The sequence below is a fragment of the Trematomus bernacchii genome, unplaced genomic scaffold, assembly GCF_902827165.1.
Source record: "Trematomus bernacchii unplaced genomic scaffold, fTreBer1.1, whole genome shotgun sequence".
Lineage (NCBI taxonomy): Eukaryota > Metazoa > Chordata > Actinopteri > Perciformes > Nototheniidae > Trematomus > Trematomus bernacchii.
The window spans coordinates 4755707-4776927 of NW_022987607.1; the positions used below are offsets into that span (position 1 = coordinate 4755707).

The 21221-nt window shown below is 42.1% G+C and overlaps 2 protein-coding genes across 2 annotated transcripts; one reads left to right on the top strand and one right to left on the bottom strand.

The window, feature by feature from the left end:
* Nucleotides 1–538: 538 nt before the first annotated feature.
* eif3i (eukaryotic translation initiation factor 3, subunit I) lies at nt 539–7938 on the top strand. Its single transcript, XM_034131171.1, has 11 exons — nt 539–665; nt 1547–1639; nt 1732–1819; nt 2094–2159; nt 2296–2445; nt 3666–3793; nt 4011–4121; nt 4232–4321; nt 6412–6485; nt 6690–6782; nt 7546–7938. Exons 1-11 carry the CDS (start codon nt 663–665, stop codon nt 7625–7627), a joined length of 978 nt encoding a protein of 325 aa, XP_033987062.1. The 5' UTR covers nt 539–662; the 3' UTR covers nt 7628–7938.
* A 1118-nt stretch (nt 7939–9056) lies between these two features.
* Nucleotides 9057–20911, bottom strand: LOC117482883 (probable histone deacetylase 1-B). The gene is given in 13 exon segments (XM_034131120.1): nt 9057–9835; nt 10338–10383; nt 11150–11231; nt 11233–11306; nt 12674–13057; nt 14677–14785; nt 15577–15669; nt 15838–15979; nt 18262–18400; nt 18840–18914; nt 19002–19119; nt 19701–19813; nt 20717–20911. Coding segments are annotated over 13 exon segments (1452 nt in total). The 5' UTR covers nt 20766–20911; the 3' UTR covers nt 9057–9807.
* Between the last annotated feature and the right edge of the window lie 310 nt (nt 20912–21221).

Genomic DNA, 21221 nt, shown 5'->3' on the forward strand with positions numbered 1-21221 from the left:
GAGCCTGACCCCAAACATTGATGACCTTGCACCCAAGATGAGATGCCAAGTATCTAAGCTAGCATCACAGAGCAGCACACTGAGTTTACATGTTTCCTTCTGCACTTTTTCTCTTGAGACAACAGGGCATGTTTGGTTTGTTCTTTGAGGGAAATAGTTTTGTTGAAGCTGTTGTTGGCCTGTGGAGAAATGTAATCATAAGAAATGACTCTGGAAAAGCTGCAGATAGAGCCATAAGAAATGAATGCAACTGATTATTTAATGTTTAATGTTGTTTTTATAGGCAATAATTTAAGCTTTGTTAGTTCCAGGTTTAATATGTGCAATACGTTCATTTCAATAAGTTCTGCAATAAACATTGAACCAGTCCGACCCTCCACTAGTACCCATTTTTTATTTTGGCCCACTGTGTATTTGAGTTTGACCCCCCTGCTGTAATGCAATGTAATATCAAACATTTCTGTCCAGTTTTCTTTCTAACCGCTACTGGAGTGTTACACCAGGGGGCGCAATAACTCCTTTTTGCCGTTATTCGCCGGAAGTACGTCACCTTCCTCTTCCGCCGCGGCTCCGGCGCCTGAAACACGAGTGTTCATCTTTTCGTTCTTTACGCGAGGCGCAGATAACACACTGGACCAATTGGCGACACTTTGCTGACAAAAATGGTTAGTATATTTCTTTATGACCATCTCCTACGTTTTATATGTCGATCGGAAAACTAGACTTTCTGTTTGAGGAGATAGTTAGCCCCGGTTCAGTTAGCATATCCACCCTTGCTAACGTTAGCTTCCAGTTAGCCTCCGTTACCATCAGAGCTGCTGTGAGCTGCGTGTTGATGATGATCAGGGTTTAAATCACCTTAAAGTACATTGGTTTTTAAACATGTACAAGTTAAGTGCCTTTTAATACATTTTTAACAAGCTCTCTATAAATACAATTTATTATTATTATAATACTTTTACCAATATCATATAAATACACTGTATTATTAATATTATTATATTACTTTGACTGATATTAGGTACTTTGAGCTGTACTAATGTACATTATATTACAATAAATGAAGATACAGAAGAAAAATGTTCATAGTACAATGTTGTTACTATTAAAACATGTAAATAAACATGTTAGTTAAGTGCCTTTTAGTACCTTTTTTATGAGCTCTCTATAAATAAAATGTGTTCTACTACTTTTACCAATATTAAGTAAGTATACATAGCCGTCTGAACTGGACTGTTGTACATAATATTACAATGAATGAACACATTTTGTAATTAAAAGAAGATATGGGTTATACATTGAGCTACCTAAAGAGGACAGCTTATAGGTATTTTTCTAAATATCTAAAAGGTTGCTGAACAATATACCGGTAAACAGAAACTATTTGCAAATCTGCACACATTATATAATTCTTCTCTTGTTTTTGCTGTGGACGTCCAAATAGTTTAGTTTTCCACTATCCATTTTTGTTTAATAAATCTTGTATTTTTTCTTCGACATTTGACCTAGGTGTTTTGTAACACTCCATAATCTGCTCTCCCCTCAGAGACCCATCCTGCTCCAGGGCCACGAGAGGTCCATCACTCAGATAAAGTACAACAGAGAAGGAGACCTGCTCTTCTCTGTCGCTAAAGACACAGTAAGATGATAGTCCATGAAATATGTTACGCCATGATATTATTACACCTTCTCGTTTGGTTTGGTAAAGTCCATTGTGCTGTGTCGCTGTAGGTCACCAACGTTTGGTACTCTGTGAACGGAGAGCGGCTCGGCACCTACAATGGACACACAGGAGCCGTGTGGTGTGTGGACTGTGACTGTATCCTTTCCCAAGAACTACACGTGTTTAATCTCAAACTAATATATGTTGGGTTTGCATTTATCTGATGCTTTGTGAGGCATACATGTTACAGAACCAAGGCTTGACCCAATGGTAACCTTGTACAACTTGCATTGATGTACCTAAGGACATACAGTGTATATATGTATTGATTTATACTATATTTGTATTTTGTTTCACCTGAATGTCCCTATGGAGATGAATACAGGTTTATCCTATCTTATGTTGGGTTCCTTAACCTCTCTTCTCTCAGGGGACACTAAGAATGTTTTGACAGGATCAGCCGACAACAGCTGTCGACTGTGGGACTGTCAGACCGGTGAGTGAGAGAAGCTGCGGTGAAACAAAGTGTTTATTAATTCTGCTATCCGTCAGTTATGAGACTTTTCTTTGCATAGCCTCCAGTAGTTTGAGTTTGTTGATCCTCACACCCCCCCCCCCCATGTGTCTCTCAGGTAAACAGCTGGCTCTGCTGGAAACCAACTCAGCTGTCAGGACGTGTGGCTTCGACTACAGCGGGAACATCATCATGTTCTCCACAGACAAGCAGATGGGATACCAGTGCTTCCTGAACTTCTTCGACCTGAGGGACCCTCAGCAGATTGGTACGTGCACATGTGTCTGTTACTGCCACCTTTATTAGTTTATCAGGAAGTCGGTGACTTTAAGATGTGGCTGCTAGACTTAGGGAACATGGCAGCTGCATTTAGTCATACTGCATACTGTGGACTTTCGCACCTTCCTAGGGCTGCTCAATTCATCGTATTTTAATCACAATTACGATTATGGCTTGCAACGATTACGAAAACAACATAATCGAAATAAAACGATTATTTTTTTATTGGTTTTTCAGTTGAATTATATTTAAAGGTAGGGTAGGTACGTTTGAGAAACCGGCTCGAGATCGCAAGAATTTGAAAATACACAACCAGAGAAAATCTGCCACTTCCTCACAGAGCCCCTCCTCCAACACACACGAACGCGCACATGACCAATGAGGGCACGAGATAAGTTTGTGCACAGATGGAAGGCTGACAGGCAGGTAGGCCATCCAGTTATTTTAGCCGGGCCGGCTCAGATGATTGGTCGTGCTTTTTACAGTACTACAGCTTCCACAGATGATATTTATTTATGGATTTGTTGTCAAAGCTCTTCAGATATTCATTGCTATCTGGATGTTAAGAGCATTCCATGGAATATAACAACAAGTGTATCTCGAGCCGGTTTCTCAAACTTACCTACCCCACCTTTAAAGTTCAGGGTAATCAACTGTTAAAAACATACTGTTCACATTTTCTTTCTCCAATAAATTGATGTTTTTTTCAAAGTAAATGGGTAATCGTTTTTAATAATCGTGATATCAATTATTGACCCAAATAATCGAGATTATGATTTTTGCCATAATCGAGCAGCCCTACACCTTCCTATAACTATTGACTATAACAAATATTCCTTCTCTCGTTATTTGTTCCTGGTACACACACAATGATGTTTCTTCTGTGCAAATATTGAATTTATTATGAAACATGATGTGGCTCAACAACAACATGAGGAAGTAACGGCATAAATAGTCATTTATAGAATGAGATTTGGGTACGGAGGAAAAGAGAGGGTTTTATTTTCTAACGCTGCGTGAGTTCCCTGACGCACCGGGGACACATCTTTATGTATACAAGACATCACAAAGTGCATTTTGCATGATAGGTCCCCTTTAACTGAACAGCTTCTGAGCCATCTGGTGTATTTATCTTCTGAGGGAGAGTGTATTGATCAGCTTCAACGGTGCCCAGTGGTATAATAATGCTAATAATAATAATTTGTGCAGAGGACAACCAGCCCTACCAGTCGATACCGTGCAACGACCATAAGATCACCAGCGCTGCGTGGGGGCCTCTGGGAGAGTTCGTCATCGCAGGACATGAGAACGGAGAGTTCAACCAGTTCAGCGCCAAGGTGGGGAAACACACTTTACTGTGGCGTACGCTGCAGGGCAATAACAACTATAGTGTTTTGGTTTTTCAGAAAGCAAATGTCTTCATATGTTAAAGGGCGTAAGGATATAATAATATATGTGATTTATATAGCGCTTTTCCTGGTGCTCAAAGCTTGGCTGAAATTTGCACCTTTTTTTTATTCACGATCTTAAATGTTCGTTGGTGTTTGTGTTCAGGATGGAGAGATCCTGAAGAAGGTCAAGGAGCACACCAAGCAGATCAACGACCTCCAGACGTCAGTGGACCTCACCATGTTCATCAGCGCCTCCAAGGACAACACCGCCAAGGTACCGCACTGTTCACTGAGCTGCGTCACACGCTCTCAGAGACTCAGGGAACATAACGCTGTGTCAGACTTTGCTGTTGAACGCTTGGTGTCATCTTTGTTTCCTCTCAGCTGTTTGACTCCGCTACTATGGATCACATCAAGACCTTTAAGACGGAGAGACCCGTCAACTCTGCTGCCATCTCCCCCATCATGGATCATGTAAGTTATGCTAGATAACAAGAAGATGCAGAGGTAGTGGTGATGGTGCTTTTTTAGTTTTCTTTTAGACATACAGCTTAAATCTTCTGAAATGTGATTCCATTAATGATGCAAGCTTTCTTTTTGCAGTAAATTGTGCAAAAGCCTGTGAGACACTAGTGGCTCAATTAACAAACCCTACAATTATTTTAATCACTTTGTTATATTGCCTATTAATCATCCAACAGTTGGATTTGGTGCTGTGATGTTGTCGGCCCAGGATGCTGATGGCCTGAAAGACAAACTGGTTTAAAGGGGACCTATCATGCACAATGCACTTTGTGATGTCTTTTATACATAAAGATGTGTCCCCGGTGTGTCCCCGGTGCGTCCCCGGTGCGTCCCCGGTGTGTCCCCGGTGTGTCCCCGGTGTGTCCCCCCGGTGCGTCCCCGGTGCGTCCCCGGTGTGCGTCCCCGGTGCGTCCCCGGTGCGTCCCCGGTGCGTCCCCGGTGCGTCCCCGGTGTGTCCCCCCGGTGCGTCCCCGGTGCGTCCCCGGTGCGTCCCCGGTGTGTCCCCCCGGTGCGTCCCCGGTGCGTCCCCGGTGCGTCCCCGGTGCGTCCCCGGTGCGTCCCCGGTGCGTCCCCGGTGTGTCCCCCCGGTGCGTCCCCGGTGTGTCCCCCCGGTGCGTCCCCGGTGCGTCCCCGGTGCGTCCCCGGTGCGTCCCCGGTGTGTCCCCCCGGTGCGTCCCCGGTGCGTCCCCGGTGCGTCCCCGGTGCGTCCCCGGTGCGTCCCCGGTGCGTCCCCGGTGTGTCCCCCCGGTGCGTCCCGGTGTGTCCCCCCGGTGCGTCCCCGGTGCGTCCCCGGTGCGTCCCCGGTGCGTCCCCGGTGCGTCCCCGGTGTGTCCCCGGTGCGTCCCCGGTGTGTCCCCGGTGTGTCAGGGAACTCACGCAGCGTCAGAAAATAAAACCCTCTCTCTTTTCCTCCGTACCCAAATCTCTAAAAACGGGGGAACAACGGAGCTGATCCAGATTAGCGTCCGATATGACGTAATATCTGAAATGTGGACCCACGGGCCTATCAGAAACGTTGCTATCAGAAACAATGCCCGACTGTTTTGGACGTAATATGGTCGGTGTTTACATTAGCATCGCTAACACTCAGAGCTAACCTGTACTGGAGAGCATGTGTGTGAAGAAGCAGGAAATAGAAAGGAACTCACCTGGTAGGGCTGTGCAATTAATCGTTTTTTAATCGCAATTACGATTTTGGCCGGCCACAATTACAAAAACAACATAATCGAAAAAAACGATTATTTAGCTTTGCTAGGTTGTGACCGTGCAACATATTTGATCTAATTTATTTGATAGTCTAATTTATTTATCATATTTATATATGTTTAGTAGCTTGGGGAAGTGCGCTCCAAAATATTTGTTGATCTTTTTTATTGGTATTTATTATTTTGATATCATTTATTTTATTTATTGGTTTTTCAGTTGAATTATACGTTCAGGGAAATCAACAGTTAAAAAGATACTGTTCAAATTATTATTTGTATTTGTTTTAAAGTTCAATAAATTGACGTTTTCAAAGTCAATGAATAATTGTGATATCAATTATTGACCAAAATAATCGTGATCGTGATTTTTGCCATAATCGCACAGCCCTACCTTGTGGTATAACCGGCAAGAGAGAAAGCCTTTGAGCTCCAGACTGTTTCAGAGAGAATCCTTGATCATCCATGATATGGCGTTTCATCACGGCAGCATTTAGTTTAGACAGTAGCTGCCGGGTCCCGCATGAGCTCAGACCTCTACTTTTTAAAGCTTTATACCCAAATCAGCACTTTTGAAACAGGAAGTGAAACAGAGGGATATGAGGCATGGCTAGAATGGATGATCTGTTTGGTATTTTGAGCAAAACACTTCATAGATGTGTTTTGTATATATTTGTATATATCTGAGACCTATGCTATTGCCTAAAAATAGCATGATGGGTCCACTTTAAGCTTTCTACAGATGACCGGCAAAAACGACCCAACCCCTGACTTTGACCATGTTCACGAGAAAAGAAAGTCACTAACTGTTAACACGGCATGGTGCGTTTGATTCAGGTGGTGATGGGAGGTGGACAGGAGGCCATGGAGGTCACCACGACCTCCACCAGGATCGGAAAGTTTGAGGCCAGGTGAGTTAAAGAATGCCCCAAATTAAAAGTAAAATGCGTAACGTTTTGGCATTAACATGTCTAAAGATGACCAGACTATTAAAGCATTTGTAGTCATTATCAAACGTAGAGAAATCTGCTATTTTAAACAAGGTACGCTGTCTAACATGAACTAACATTTTATTCAGATCGATTCTCCAACCCTTTCTTCCCTCTCCCCCTCAGGTTCTTCCATGCTTGCTATGAAGAGGAGTTCGGCAGGGTCAAAGGTCATTTCGGACCCATTAACTGTGTGGCGTTCCACCCTGATGGAAAGAGGTAAGAACCACCCACTGACTTCTACATCAACATGTGTCCCCTCTTCTTCATGTCTCTTCTACATCAACATGTGTCCCCTCTTCTTCATGTCTCTTCTTCATCAACATGTGTCCCCTCTTCTTCATGTCTCTTCTACATCAACATGTGTCCCCTCTTCTTCATGTCTCTTCTTCATCAACATGTGTCCCCCTTCATCAACATGTGTCCCCTCTTCTTCATGTCTCTTCTACATCAAACATGTGTCCCCTCTTCTTCATGTCTCTTCTACATCAACATGTGTCCCCTCTTCTTCATGTCTCTTCTACATCAACATGTGTCCCCTCTTCTTCATGTCTCTTCTTCATCAACATGTGTCCCCTCTTCTTCATGTCTCTTCTTCATCAACATGTGTCCCCTCTTCTTCATGTCTCTTCTTCATCAACATGTGTCCCCTCTTCTTCATGTCTCTTCTACATCAACATGTGTCCCCTCTTCTTCATGTCTCTTCTACATCAACATGTGTCCCCTCTTCTTCATGTCTCTTCTTCATCAACATGTGTCCCCTCTGTGTAAAGAGACTCTAAAGTTTCAGGAACAAAGATTCTCTCTCTTTTTGATCCATTTCTATAAAAACCTGTCTGAAAATGAGCCGATCAGATTTTGTATATATCTGAGACCTATATTAAAGTAATGAAAAACAGTATACTAAGGGACCTTTAAAGGTTGTGTATCCGTCATTGCTCACTGTCCTCCTGCTCACGGTCCTCCTGCTCTCTGTTCACAGCTACGCCAGTGGAGGAGAGGACGGCTACACGAGGATTCATTGCTTTGACCCACAGTACTTTGACTTTGAGCTGGAGGCCTAAACAGACGACCACAGCTAACAGGAAGGAGCATCACAGCTAACAGGAAGGAGCATCACAGCCAAACACCTCGCCCTCAGTCAGATGTCTGAGAGGCTTCTTGGTGTTTTTTAAGTCATTTTCTAACATCAATTGGGGTCTGTTTAGTGGGATCCAAAGTCCTTTCTTTAAACCCTGGATCTGCAGAGTTATCCGGACTGACTGGACTTCAAAACCCACACTCCCTGATTCCCAACTCTATTTAATCTGATTCTGCATTCTCTCGTTTCTGTTGTAAGCCATTCAACAAGTCACCATAAAATTACTGATATCAAGTTGTGTCTGTGTGATTTATGCAGCAATGTGTTATTCTTTCACATAGAAACACCCTATATGATCTAGTCCAATCTGTTACCTGTTAATAGCTTACTATAATAAGAATGATATATAGCTTGGATGCAAACATTTACCGAATTGGGATCAAGTACTTACTTTTTTGAATTACCCTATACTATTACTCGTTACCGACATACCTTAGTATTTACGTCTGAACTAGTATACATTATTTAAAGTATCAGGCAAGTAATAAGTATAGTATGTGGCAGGAAAGGTCATAGTGTATATAACATGTCAAAAATATATATTTTTAAGTCATATTTTAGTGTGTCTGAAAAAACTCAGAATGTTATGGAAATATATACAAATATTTTGTATGCATCATAACCTCTTTGGTCTGCGGTCATTAGTTATCAACCTAATGTTAATAAGTTCAGTTATAACTAGACCTCGTAAACTCTACTTAAGCGGTTTAAAACTTCACTTTCTTTCCCTCTCAGCTGTTATCTGCTGGTGTCCTGAAAAGTAGTTTAAGGTCTTTATTCCCAGAGCTTAAAGGTAGGGTAGGTACGTTTGGAGAAACCGGCTCGAGTGCGCTAGAATTTGAAAGTACGCAGACAGAAAAAAAATCTGCCCCTTCCTTCAGACTTCCTTACAGAGCCCCTCCAACACACACGAACGCGCACATGACCAATGAGGGCACGAGATAAGTTTGTGCACAGATGGAAGGCTGACAGGCAGGTAGGCCATCCAGTTACTTTAGCCAGGCCGGCTCAGATGATTGGTCGTGCTTTTTACAGTATTACGGCTTCCACTGATGATATTTATTTATTTTTTGTCAAAGCACTTCAGATATTCATTGCTATCAGGATGTTAAGAGCATTCCATGGAATATAACAAGTGTTTCTGAAGTGAATTACCTACCCCACCTTTAAGGGACATATTTAAAGAAGGTCTTAAGTATATTATGCTGAGAAAAAGTAAAGTATGTTGAAAAATCATAGTATGTAAACATTTCATAAAAACATGGACATGAAAGTATCTGAAACAAAAAACTAAATTGTAAATGATTTGGTCTTATAAGGGTGTGTATATTAACCAGAACAAGAACAATTGATCAGTTTCTTATTATTTTTATTACAAAGTGATGATAATGCACATTTCACAAGGATAAAACTCAGCCCCCCCCCTCCTCATGTCTGATGGTACAAAATATCTAAAACGAGTCGTTCGCTTGCAAACTAATCCTGTGGCCAGCTTCACAACCACTCTCACTTCAACACAGGGAGACAGAACACATGAGCAGATATTCATAGGTAGATGGGATCACTTTTTCTTATGATTTCAAATAAGTTACTAAGCAGAGATTGGGCCTGTCGGGACAAAGAGAGCGGCGTGGACATGCTAAAAGGCAGGCTCATTTTAAACATGCATCCATTGAGAAAGGTGGACTAAATGCTGGTTATTCTAACAGCATCAAAAATGGGTATTTAAAAATAACTGAAAAGCCTTTTTTTGCATGTAGGAATCATTACATCTCTGCAGGTGTTTGAACCAGCCCACAGTTTAAATCTGCAACACCATGATAGGAACAGGAATACGTTGAAGCAGCCCTGGTTTCACACAACAGCGGGGAAAAGGGAGGAATTGTGGCGTTTGTTTTACACTATGCTACGCTCCAGGTGGGTGGGGCTTACACCCTGCTTAAATAGTTTTGTTGTGCAATGCCCACTCAGCTGAGCTTGGAAACAATTGTGAGTGATACAGTGTAAAGCAGGTCAGAACTCAGTTAAACAGGAATATAAAAAGGGGTCGCTGCAGCGGGAGGACAGAGGAATGGGTTTCCACCAAACACTTCTCCTCAGACTTCAAGTTGTCTTCACTTCTTCTTTTGGTCTGAAATGCAACAAATTGAAGAGTTTAAGAGACAAACTATCACACACACACACACACACACACACACACACACACACACACACACACACACACACACACTTCAGTCTAGGTAACTCCTACACTGGTTCTGATCATGAGGGTTTCACAGGATGCACATTGATGACTATTCCTACTGTACAAATAGAACTTATATCATGTTCAGGGTTCTTACACCTTTTCCAAAGTCAAATTCAAGCACTTTTCAAGCATTTTCAAGGTGCATTTTCAAGCATCTTACAGCTGTTGTAAATTACATATTTATATACACATACTTCTACTCAAATGATTATTTCCCTACCTCACATTAAATCAGATGTTCTTTATGCTATAAACAACCAAATGTGTTTCATAATAGCATTCTACATGAGGATGAACAATTAAAAATGTTAGAAAAGAAAACTAAGTTTAATATTTCAAAATGAGTGACCTATCTGTACGTAGATTTTACTGGTAACTCTCTTACCCCGAGGTGTCCATCTTCTCTTCCTCCTTCTCCTCCTCTTTCACTTCTAAGAGGCAGAAAACACGTGTCATGAACACAGTATGTTTTATCTAGAACCATCCAACAGCTTGTGGACGAGTAATACATAACATATTCATAATATAATAATAACACGACACTTAGATGGTGCTTTCCTAAAACTCAAAGACACTTTGACAGAGAATAAAACAAACAGAAAAGAGAGGGGGGGGGGGTGTCAGAGGTTGAATGCCGTTTTGAACCATGGATGTATAATAAGAAGTGGATACAGCGTGGGAGGCGGGCCTTCGTTCATTCCTATGAGAGCTGCTCATTGGCTCATGATGATAAAATGGCCCAACTTTTGAGAGAGCGAAACGTCACGAAAGTATTCCTATAATCATATAATCCGTTCTTATTGTGCGTCCATGGGTTAAGGTAAAACTCATGTAGTACTGAACACGTCACATGAACGTGCCGGGCGGCGCGGTCCCGTGGGTTAGATGCGCGTTCATAATGCAGAGGGAAATAACTCTCAGAATAACGTTATTAGCACATTTTTCAACTTGAGGACCGAATGTTTTTAATAAGGGCTATACAAGTGTTCATACTGGGTAGTTTATTTAGTTTAAAAAAAGTTATTTACAGACGTCTCTTTCCCCATGTTAGTCCATGGGAAAAAGTGTTTCCGGGCACAGCGACTGACACGGAAGTGTAGTACCGCCGTTTGGCCACAACTAGTATTTTCCTCAGAGTCCGGCGCACTTCCTGGGGGCTCGTGTTGAACAGGTGGGTTTTGAGGACTTGGGTCTTACCTTTCTTCTCCTCTGCGTCCTTCTCCTCCTCCTTCTTCACTCGCTTCACCTTCTTGTGATTGGCTGCGTTCCTGCGGCCCCCCCCCCGGCCCCTCCGCCTCGTCCTCAGAGTCGGAGAACTCCTCCTCGCAGGCGATCCTCTTGTCGTGGGCCCGGACTGAAACACAGAGACACTTCATTAGAATTCTTTGAGGTCAATATTGCGTGTCTTACACTTAGCCACAACGCAGACTCTATGCATTTCATTCATATAATAATAATAATACATTTCATTCATATAGCACACTTTCAAAACAACGTCATCTCAAGCTGCTTCAATGCTATAAGGAGAAAATACAACACAAAGTTATCTAATAGCATATTGAATAGAATATGGTAATATATAAAACATTAATGCACACAACGTTGATAATTTACTGCACATATTTTATACTTTATTCCATTTCAATGTAAATACTGCTTTATTTTAACTATATTTTGTTAATGTTATTATTTTAGTGTTCTTAAAATAGTTCTCTATCTGTCTTTACCTTGATGTATGCACCACGACATCAAGTCAAATTCCCCGTACGTGTCAGAGAGCTGGTGATAAACCTGTTTCTGATTACATCTATGTCTGAGACAATTCCCTTTAATCTCGCTTTAGAATAAAATATTCTAAGCCTCGTGCAAACCAACATGAGGAAATGACCCTGTCCACATGTTACTCCAGACATTAGGCGCTTTCACACTTTGCTGTACTTAGTTCCTGAACTAAGAGCAGATCGCGTTCACACCGGAATAAGTCCCTGAGGGAAGATTACGCAAATGAAGCCGCTGACGTCACTTCTTCTTCTTCTGCTTTGGGTTTACTGGCAGGCCGCAAACAACTTCACGGAGTATACTGCCACCCGGAGTCCCCGGCCGGAAGTCCCCGGAGTTGGGGAAGGCTTCAGTAGAAGCTGCTGGGACTCCCAGCAGCTTCTACTGAAGCCTTCAGAGTAAATCTCCAGAACGCCGACACCTCCTCATCTCCACCGCTCCCATGTTTTATTTTGTGTTGCCATAAGTTAGTCTCTCCGCGTTTGTGCGCTGGGCTAATGCTAATGCTAATAATGCTAATGCCAGCAAATAAAATGGCGGCTTCACAAAACCTTTCCGAGTTTTACGGAGTGTGGTTTGCAATTCGCCCAGCCAATCAGAAATGTGAACCTTTTCCCCCCTTTTCATCCCTGCTAGAGAGCAGGGATGAAAAGGGGGGAAAAGGTTCACAAAAAAAAGTTCTAGTTCCAGATCTTTTTGGTGTGAACGCAAAATCCATCGAACTATCGGAACTATTCCTGGGAAAAGTGCCTCTTGTACAGTAAAGGTGTTATACGCTTGAGCCATCCTCAGAGCAACAGAACGCTCTCATTTACATTGACCATTAAAGAATTTGGCTTATAGCTTTTTTTTGGAAAAACAGGTGAAATCTGTAACCTAAGTGATCAGGGTTCGCTTTGCATTAGATTGTTTGTAAACTCTACGCCTGAAGAAGTCTCTTACTGGAGACGCGTTTCTCGGGGTCCTCCCCCTCCTCCTCGTCCCCGCTGTCTGGGTGAGGGGCGTCCTCGGGGATCGCCTGCATCTGGACCCCGGGGGCGTGGGGCAGCATGCGCAGGTTCTCAAACAGCCGCTGCTTGATCTTCTCCAGGTACTCCGTGGTGTTCTGGTTGGTCATGTTGGACGGGCTGATGTGCAGCTTGAAGTCCGGCCCGAAGTACTCAAAGTAGTCGTTGTAGGGCAGCTCGTTGGGGATGGAGCAGTCGAGGGCGGTGGCCGTCTCGAACGTCCAGCAGCGCGCCACGTTACGGATGGTGTAGCCCCCCCCCCCCAGCATCAGCAGGGGGAGGTTGAAACTCTTGATGTACTCCACACATTTGGCGTGGCCTGGAAGAAAACACACACAATCAATTATCATTATATAATGTATGAAATGCTTATGACATCATATTTAAGTGACTGTCTCATTTCATCAACCTGCAAGGACTCTAAAGCCACATTTCCACTACAGGGTTTGACCGCGCCTAGGCTCGCTCTTTTGTGCTTGTCCACTAGGGGTAGTACCGGCTATCTGGTACTTTTTTAGAACCACCTCAGTCGAGGTTCCAAGCAGGCTGAAAATATGCTTAGCTAGTGACGTAAAACACTGCCGGCCGGCTTCACGAGGACTTTCCAGCAGTTTGGAGAAAAACAAAAAAAACTGAAGAGTGATTATTGATCCATCAAGGACCACAACGGGCGGAGTGGTTCCAGGAGGAAAACACGCCGACACTGCGTGGTTACTGTTGGGGAATAATGTGCCCTGCCTGTCCTCCTTCGCCCTCTGACGCAGCTGACCGGCAAATTACGGCCCCGCCCACTTTGGGGGGAAAACAGAGCTGTCATTTGAATGGCGATCAATACAAATTCTGAGGTTTTTGCCAATCCGATCAGAAATTTAAGAAAACCGTGGATTTGTGGATCTTCAACGAGCCCGGTTACGATGGCCAGTCAGGCAAACATTACATTAAATCATTTGAAATCATCGATATATGGTTAAATTAAAATCAGTCGGCGAGGCTGTAATTTTCGCCGGCTGTTACTCTCATGAGCGAGGTGGAAAATAATAGTTGTATCACGCCAACAAGCTGCTGTGTCGTTTATTGCTCCTCAAACATTAAAACAAATCCAGAGTTCAGTGTTTCTGAACTTCCTCTAAGAAGAAAGGACAAAGAAGAGCTCTGTGGCTTCAGGCTTCATCGCCATTCAAATGACAGCGTTGTTTCCCCCAAAAGTGGGCGGGGCCGTAAAGTGACGTAGGTGTTACTCTCATCTGTGGACATCGATCGCCTACTGCTATGTTTAACCATATATCGAGCACGATCGTCGATTTCAAATGATGTAATGTAATGTCTGGTCATCGTAATCGGGCTCTTTGAAGATCCTAAAATCCACGGTTTTCTTAAATGTCTGATCGGATTGGCAAAAACTTCAGAATTTGTATTGACCGCCGTTCAGATGACAGCTTTGTTTCCCCAAAAGTGGGCGGAGCCGTCCTTTTTGCCCCGAAGTGACGCATGTGTTACTCTCATGTATACTCTGTAAAGCACTTTGGGCTGCGTCAAGCATGAAAGGGGCTTTATAAATAACTTTCATTTATTATTTATTTATGAGTAATTTCCTGGAAGAGATAACTGTCCATACTGAGGTTGTGGAAATAAATCACTAATTCTGATTATTTGTACTGATATTGCGATAGTGATATGATTTGCTTTATTAGAGGGAATATCAATTTGTCAAATGTTATTCACACATTTGTTGAAAAATATAATAAAATAAGGATCTGTACCAAACAAACATTTTTAGTCTGTAGAATACCGCTTATAGGTCAGGACTTCTCTGCAGCAAAATAATACCTTTGATGGTGAGTGATATTTTTATATTGTGCTTCCTGCAATTTGGATAATTCACTCGTCCATATTGTGATTTTGATAACATGTGGATTAATGTGCAGCTCTTAATGATACCTTTGATGGTGAGGTTGAAGCAGCCCAGCCTGTCTCCAGAGAGAGAGTCCGCTCCACACTGCAGAACAACAGCACTCGGCTGGTACATCTCCATCACTTTAGCCATGATCTAACACACACACACACACACACACACACACACACACACACACACACACACACACACACACACACACACACACACACACACACACACACACACACACACACACACACACACACACACACACACACACACACACACACACACACACACACACACACACACACACACACACACACACACACACACACACACACACACACACACACACACACACACACACACACACACACACACACACACACACACACACACACACACACACACACACACACACACACACACACAGAACAGGGTTCATACACTTTTTCATCAATGAAGTTCAATGACTTCTCCATGACCTTTACCTAATTTTCCATGACCAAATAAATGACTCTTTCTCAGCGGTTCCACTGAAAATGGTTTATTTTAACATGGAACAGGAAAATAAGGTCTGCATATGAAACATGTCTAAAACATATCAAATAGGCTTACTAGCTTCTACACGCTAAAGCAACTCAAATCTCTCACCAGCAAAACACCTCGTCAGTTAAATGCCATTTTACGTTTCATTACTATACGATACAGTATTTATTATCATTATAGTATTACTATTTTGGCGATTAGATAAAATATAAATTATATTTGAACTTTAGTTAAATTTCCATGACTTTTCCAAAACTTTGGGAAAAATATTTTTTTTCCATGGCCTGGAATTAGCATTTTGAATTTCCATGACTTTTCCAGGTTTTTAATGACCGTAAGAACCCTGAGAGAAGGAGTGATTGCTAATGTAGCATCTGAATAAAACCACTTACAGGTCTGAAGATGGCTTCATACGACTCGTCGTCAATACCGTCTCTGAGCGGGTAGTTTACGGCGTAATACTTTCCCTTTCCAGCTCCGATGTCCTGTGGAGATATCATTTCATTACTTTGTGAAAAGATCCACAGATTCACTTCAAGGCTTTAGCTACAGTATAGTTATGACAATGAACATCTGAGGTCACAGGCTCCTCCAACAGTGCAACAACAATAACATGGTGATCTTAAAAGTATGACTAGAACAAGAGAACTCACCCTCAGGTCTCCAGTGCCGGGGAAGTACTCTCCATACTTGTGGAAAGAGACAGTCATGACCCTGTCTGTGGTGTAGAAGGCCTCCTCCACCCCATCGCCGTGATGGATGTCGATGTCTATATACAACACCCTCTGGTGGTACCTGGGGAAGAAGACCATTGAGTTAAACACACCCTAAGAGGCATTCAAATCCAATATATATATATATCAGGGTAGATGACAGGCAGCTGGTTCAAGAGGATGATGCCTTAAGGTTCATTTTGTCTAGAAAGTTATTCCACAAACGTTGAGTCTGCTTATTTTTTTTAAACCATGCATTACAATGGATATCTTAGTTTTCCCGATTTTAATATCCACTCTTCCAAACAACCTTTGAAAGTGGTCTAAAAACTTAATTTGGCAATGTCAGCAGAACACTTTTTAAAACCAAAAAATGCCAATGCAATCAAACAGGCCAAAAGCTCAGGTAAAAACTTGACCACCAGTTGTATAGATATTGATTAATTGGGAGTAAGCCTAAAAAGTCACGTATTGTCATATCAGATGTGAAGAAAGCCAGGATATGTGGATTAGTGACCTTCACTAGCACTTTTAAATTCGACAAGCAGGTCAGCACCGTAGTCAAATCCTGGGTTGCGTTCGAATACTCCAAAAAAACAGCTCCTAAGTTCTAACCCTATCGTCTAGTCCTTGACCTCTGAGTGAAAGGTCACGGGGTTAAGGGATAGTGGATAGGAGAATTCAAAAGGACTTAGGAGAAGAGACTGCGGCACTTTAGAGAATCCGACTGCACTTCCACTATCCGATGTATTTATGATGCGCCAGCAGAGGTCATAAATGTGCGCCTGCTGCTGTGGGGAAACTATGGAAACTACAGTTTTCTATACAGCGGACTACAACATGGATGTTTAATAAGAACAAGGGACTACTGTAAACTCATCTAGAGACTCTGCACCGTGCTCTGATGCTGTTATGCTTTATGAACGGGGACAACAGAGAAACATATTCTTCATGACCAAAGATGGAATTGAAATAAAAAAGGAAAGTGAAACTTATGCTCGTCACCCTCTCCCTCCGGTCCACATTAATACAAATGATCCCAATACGTATGATTGTATGAAAAGATCTTAAAATCAATACAAATGTATTTATTATAAACGTTAGTCCTTAACATCTATCACTGTGTATATCACCATTCAAACATCTTTTAAAAGTTGAACAAACCCCACACAGCTCAGTAAAGACTGTGAAATGTTGACTTTATTTGATCATTTCAGTAAAAACTAACGTTCATATTTCTCTTTTTGATTATAATACTGATGAACGTTCAAAACAAAGCACTTTGGCAACTTACCACATACGTTTTAAAATGCTTAATAAGCACCGTAACTTTCATGATATCATTTCTCGTTCATAATCGGTTGTTTCCGTGAACGGCCGACTGTTGTGTGACGGCAAATGCCGCGGCCGCAAGGCATTGTGGGGCAGCATGTTCTCCTCTCCTTTCGGTTAGGGAGGTCCAGTGGTTCCTAGGCTAAAGGAGGTTATAAAGGAAGTTTGAAACCTCCTTTCCTTTTAATTTAGAGAATTCGAACGGCACTTATCATGGCTGCCACTGAGGGACTTCCGGGTCATTTCACTCCGTTAGGAAGGTTCCTAAGCTAAATGGACTATTCGACTGCAACCCTGCTTTTTTTAAATAAGACTATTGGCCAAAACCAAGTCGTATTTATCTTTTAATGACTTAGAAAGGGTTATTAACGCCTTTGTTACCTCGAGACTGGACTATTGCAACGCTCTGTATGTGGGTATGGACCAGGCCTCAATCAAACGCCTGCAGCTAGTCCAGAACGCAGCTGCACGTTTGCTGACTGGTCACAAAAAGCGTGACCACATCACCCCTATTCTGGCCTCACTGCACTGGCTTCCAGTTCGGTTCAGAATTGATTTTAAACTCCTTTTATTTGTTTTTAAAGCCCTAAATGGGCTGGCTCCGGCCTATATAGCTGAACTCCTCCAGTGCTACACCCCAGCCAGAGCTTTAAGGTCTGCTGACCAGCTGCTGCTGGTAGTGCCCAAGACCAGGCTCAAAACCAGAGGGCACCGAGCCTTCTCAGCAGCTGGCCCTAGGCTCTGGAACACTCTGCCCCTCCATGTGAGGTCGGCCCAGACCCTAGGGGGTTTTAAATCAAAACTAAAAACACACTTCTTCTCTCTGGCTTTCTAGTCAGAGCGGAGCACGACTACTGACTTTTCCCTGTGTTTTTATTTATATATCTGTTGTAATTTATTGTCTTTTATTGTGATTGTAGTAATGTGTTTTTATTACATGTACAGCACTTTGGCTCGACCAAAAATCACTTTTAAATGTGCTTTATAAATAAACTTGATTTGATTTAAAGTGTAATTAAAGCAGCAGCTTACTTGAGCAGCTCGAGGATGGCCAGCACGATGTCGTTGACGTAGCAGAAACCAGACGCCTCAGACTTCTTGGCGTGATGGAGACCTCCCGCCCAGTTGATGGCGATGTCCGTCTGCTGCTTGTTCAGCTTCAACGCTCCAGCTAGAGGACAGAATGATACATACACTTTGTTCATATAGCACTAATCTTAACAAAGTGCAAACAGCAAATCTTAACAAAAACATAAATACACCAGAGGATAATGTCATGTTAAAATATATAAAGTGTTAATAAAACCCAGCATGATCTTACATTTATCAATCCTAGATAGATATTAACAGTTTAAATCATGTTAGACAGGGCTATACTCCCAGTGACGACTAACACAGGTGGTTATAATATACCTGTAACCTCAGTCCAAGAAATTATAGTCAATAAATGAATAATCCTAATTTAAGAGGACTTTCCAAAACCACGTTTAAGGGCAGGATTAACAAAACTTGATTAACGTCAGGTTTACTCCTTGCACCGTCATTAATGTGCCTCCTGTATGAGGCTGGTGCTCCAGGGGGATTGTGGGAGTTATGGTTGGAAAACGTACCGACAGATCCACCCGCCGAGAGCTGGCAGAACTCAAACAGGCCATCGAACACCGGACAGTCCTCTCCGACATTGACTGCGAGAAAAAAAAAGACGAATAGATTATCACATGTGGACAGAAGGAGCGCTTCAGTGTCCAATGGATGAAATAACAAACTCTCACATCTCTGCATCTGCTTGCTGTACTCAGACATGTTGTCTGGCCGGATGGACCTCAGGAACTTAATGTAGTCGTCACTGTGGTATTTGGTCATCTCCTCGCCACTGGCTTTGTGTGGCCTCTGGAAACACACAGGAACATGATCATCAGTCGTCATTGGATTGGATTTTGACATGTTATATGTACAGTCTTTGATGAGCAGGTCTCTATGTATCGAGTTTGGATATGTATTGTGTTGTAAATATATTACTGTGTATTTGTATTATTGCCTAATAAATTGCTGATGCTGTAACAAGAAAGTACATCTATCTATCCATCTATCTACTTACATCTAAACTGTCTTTAAGTAAACAAACGTCAATATTTGATTGCAAACCAAGCATTGAAAATACCCACTTCAGAGTAAAAAACATCAGTAATAATTACACATTTCAGAGTCAGAACCAACTTCCAATCTGGTCTTGGTGAAAATCCTACTTTTGAAAAGTATGTTTCACGCTTATAAGATTCACACTAACTGAATGGTTAATGATCAATATGTGTATCATTACTCCCGCAATAGTTATAAAACAAAGTGCTACAAAATTCCCTAACACCATCGTATCCACACAACTTAAAAAATGATGGTTTAATATTCTCTGAACGAAAGATCAAATGTATGGTTGTGAGTTTGGTGGATTTGTGTGGAGTGGTATAACTCACATAGATCTCCATCTTCCTGTACAGTCCATAGTTGAGCAGCAGGTTGTGTGTCATGCGGATCCTGTGGGGTTTCATGGGATGGCCCTGCCCGTAGTAGTAGTTCCCCACATCCCCTTGGAAAGAAGAAAGCATACAGAAAATGTTATCTTCATGACAAACTACATTAAAAAACGTGCCCTTTTAACTGCAATCGTACATACTTAATTGTTCACAATTGTATAAAACAGGATGAACCAGTCCTTTATTGAATCCATCACTAAAATAAAATCTAGTTTAATTGATCAACTTGCTGAACTGTGACTATATGCTACTTAAAATATAGGTTTCTCAGCATGTGAGATCGTATTCAAGGATCAGCTGCTCAGCATGAATTATTCTTTAATTTGTATTTATCTTTAGACACAAGTAAAAATGTACAACAACCAACATTAAAACAAGTGTTTAACATAACATAAACCATCACACTTCTACTTCCAACATACAGTGTGTAGACTTGCACGTTGTTAAGAGTAGGCTACTTGTGCATAACAAAATAGTGAAATGCAATTCAACATAATAGCCCTTATTTACTAGAACAACGATCGCTAAATAACCAAACTGAACATCGGTCCTCACTTCTCGGAAGTTGGTAGCAATTTGGGAAAAAATTTGTGTCATAAGCACCGGGTAAATTAACGACTTTTCTCGTCCCAATATGACCAAGTTTTCTCACATGCAGATGTCAGACTCCAATTCAAGTTTTAAATTAAGTAAGAAAATTGTTGTGGGTATTAGAGAATTCGTAATAGAGATAAACACCGGGTCATTTCGAAGCTAGCATAGCATAGCAAGTAGCTAAATCAGGCTGTTTAATCAAAGCTAATGATAGCCTGAAGCTAACGATAGCCTGCTAGCACCGGCTAGTTAGCATTGTCGTGCCTCACATCTTTTTAAACCATGCGTTCAAACATGTTTTACGCACTTTCACGGAAACTTCAATAATACAACAAAACTGATGTTTAAATAGATATATTTACCGTCATAGTAATAGCAAACTTTTTTCTTTGTTCCTTGAGACAGCGCCATTTTACACCAATTAGCACACACTCCCACCGGTTCCTCTCTCTCTCCTCACCAGAAGGCAACTAGCGCGGAGCTCCGTCCACCAATCAGAGGCGAGCACCCGTCCGGGTGGGAGGCGCCGGTGTTACAAGCAAGCACCCCCGAGGTTGCAGCTACAACTAGACACGAGACGTCTAGACTGGGGCAGAAATGCAGGTTTTTTGTTGTAATTTGAAGTCTCCAGCAATTCATAATCCTTTTTTTCAGATTTCAAGGTTCAAGGCTTTTATTGTCATTTGTACATAGCTATAGATAGTGTAGTTATGACAATGAAATTCTTAGGTCACAGGCTCCTCCAACAGTGCAACACAATAAAACTGATAATAGTGCAAGTAAATAAAATTTGATTAAATACATGAGGATCTTCTTCTCTATGAGGAGGTCATATGTCAATGGGGTTTAGTGCCAGGCCCCTTTAAT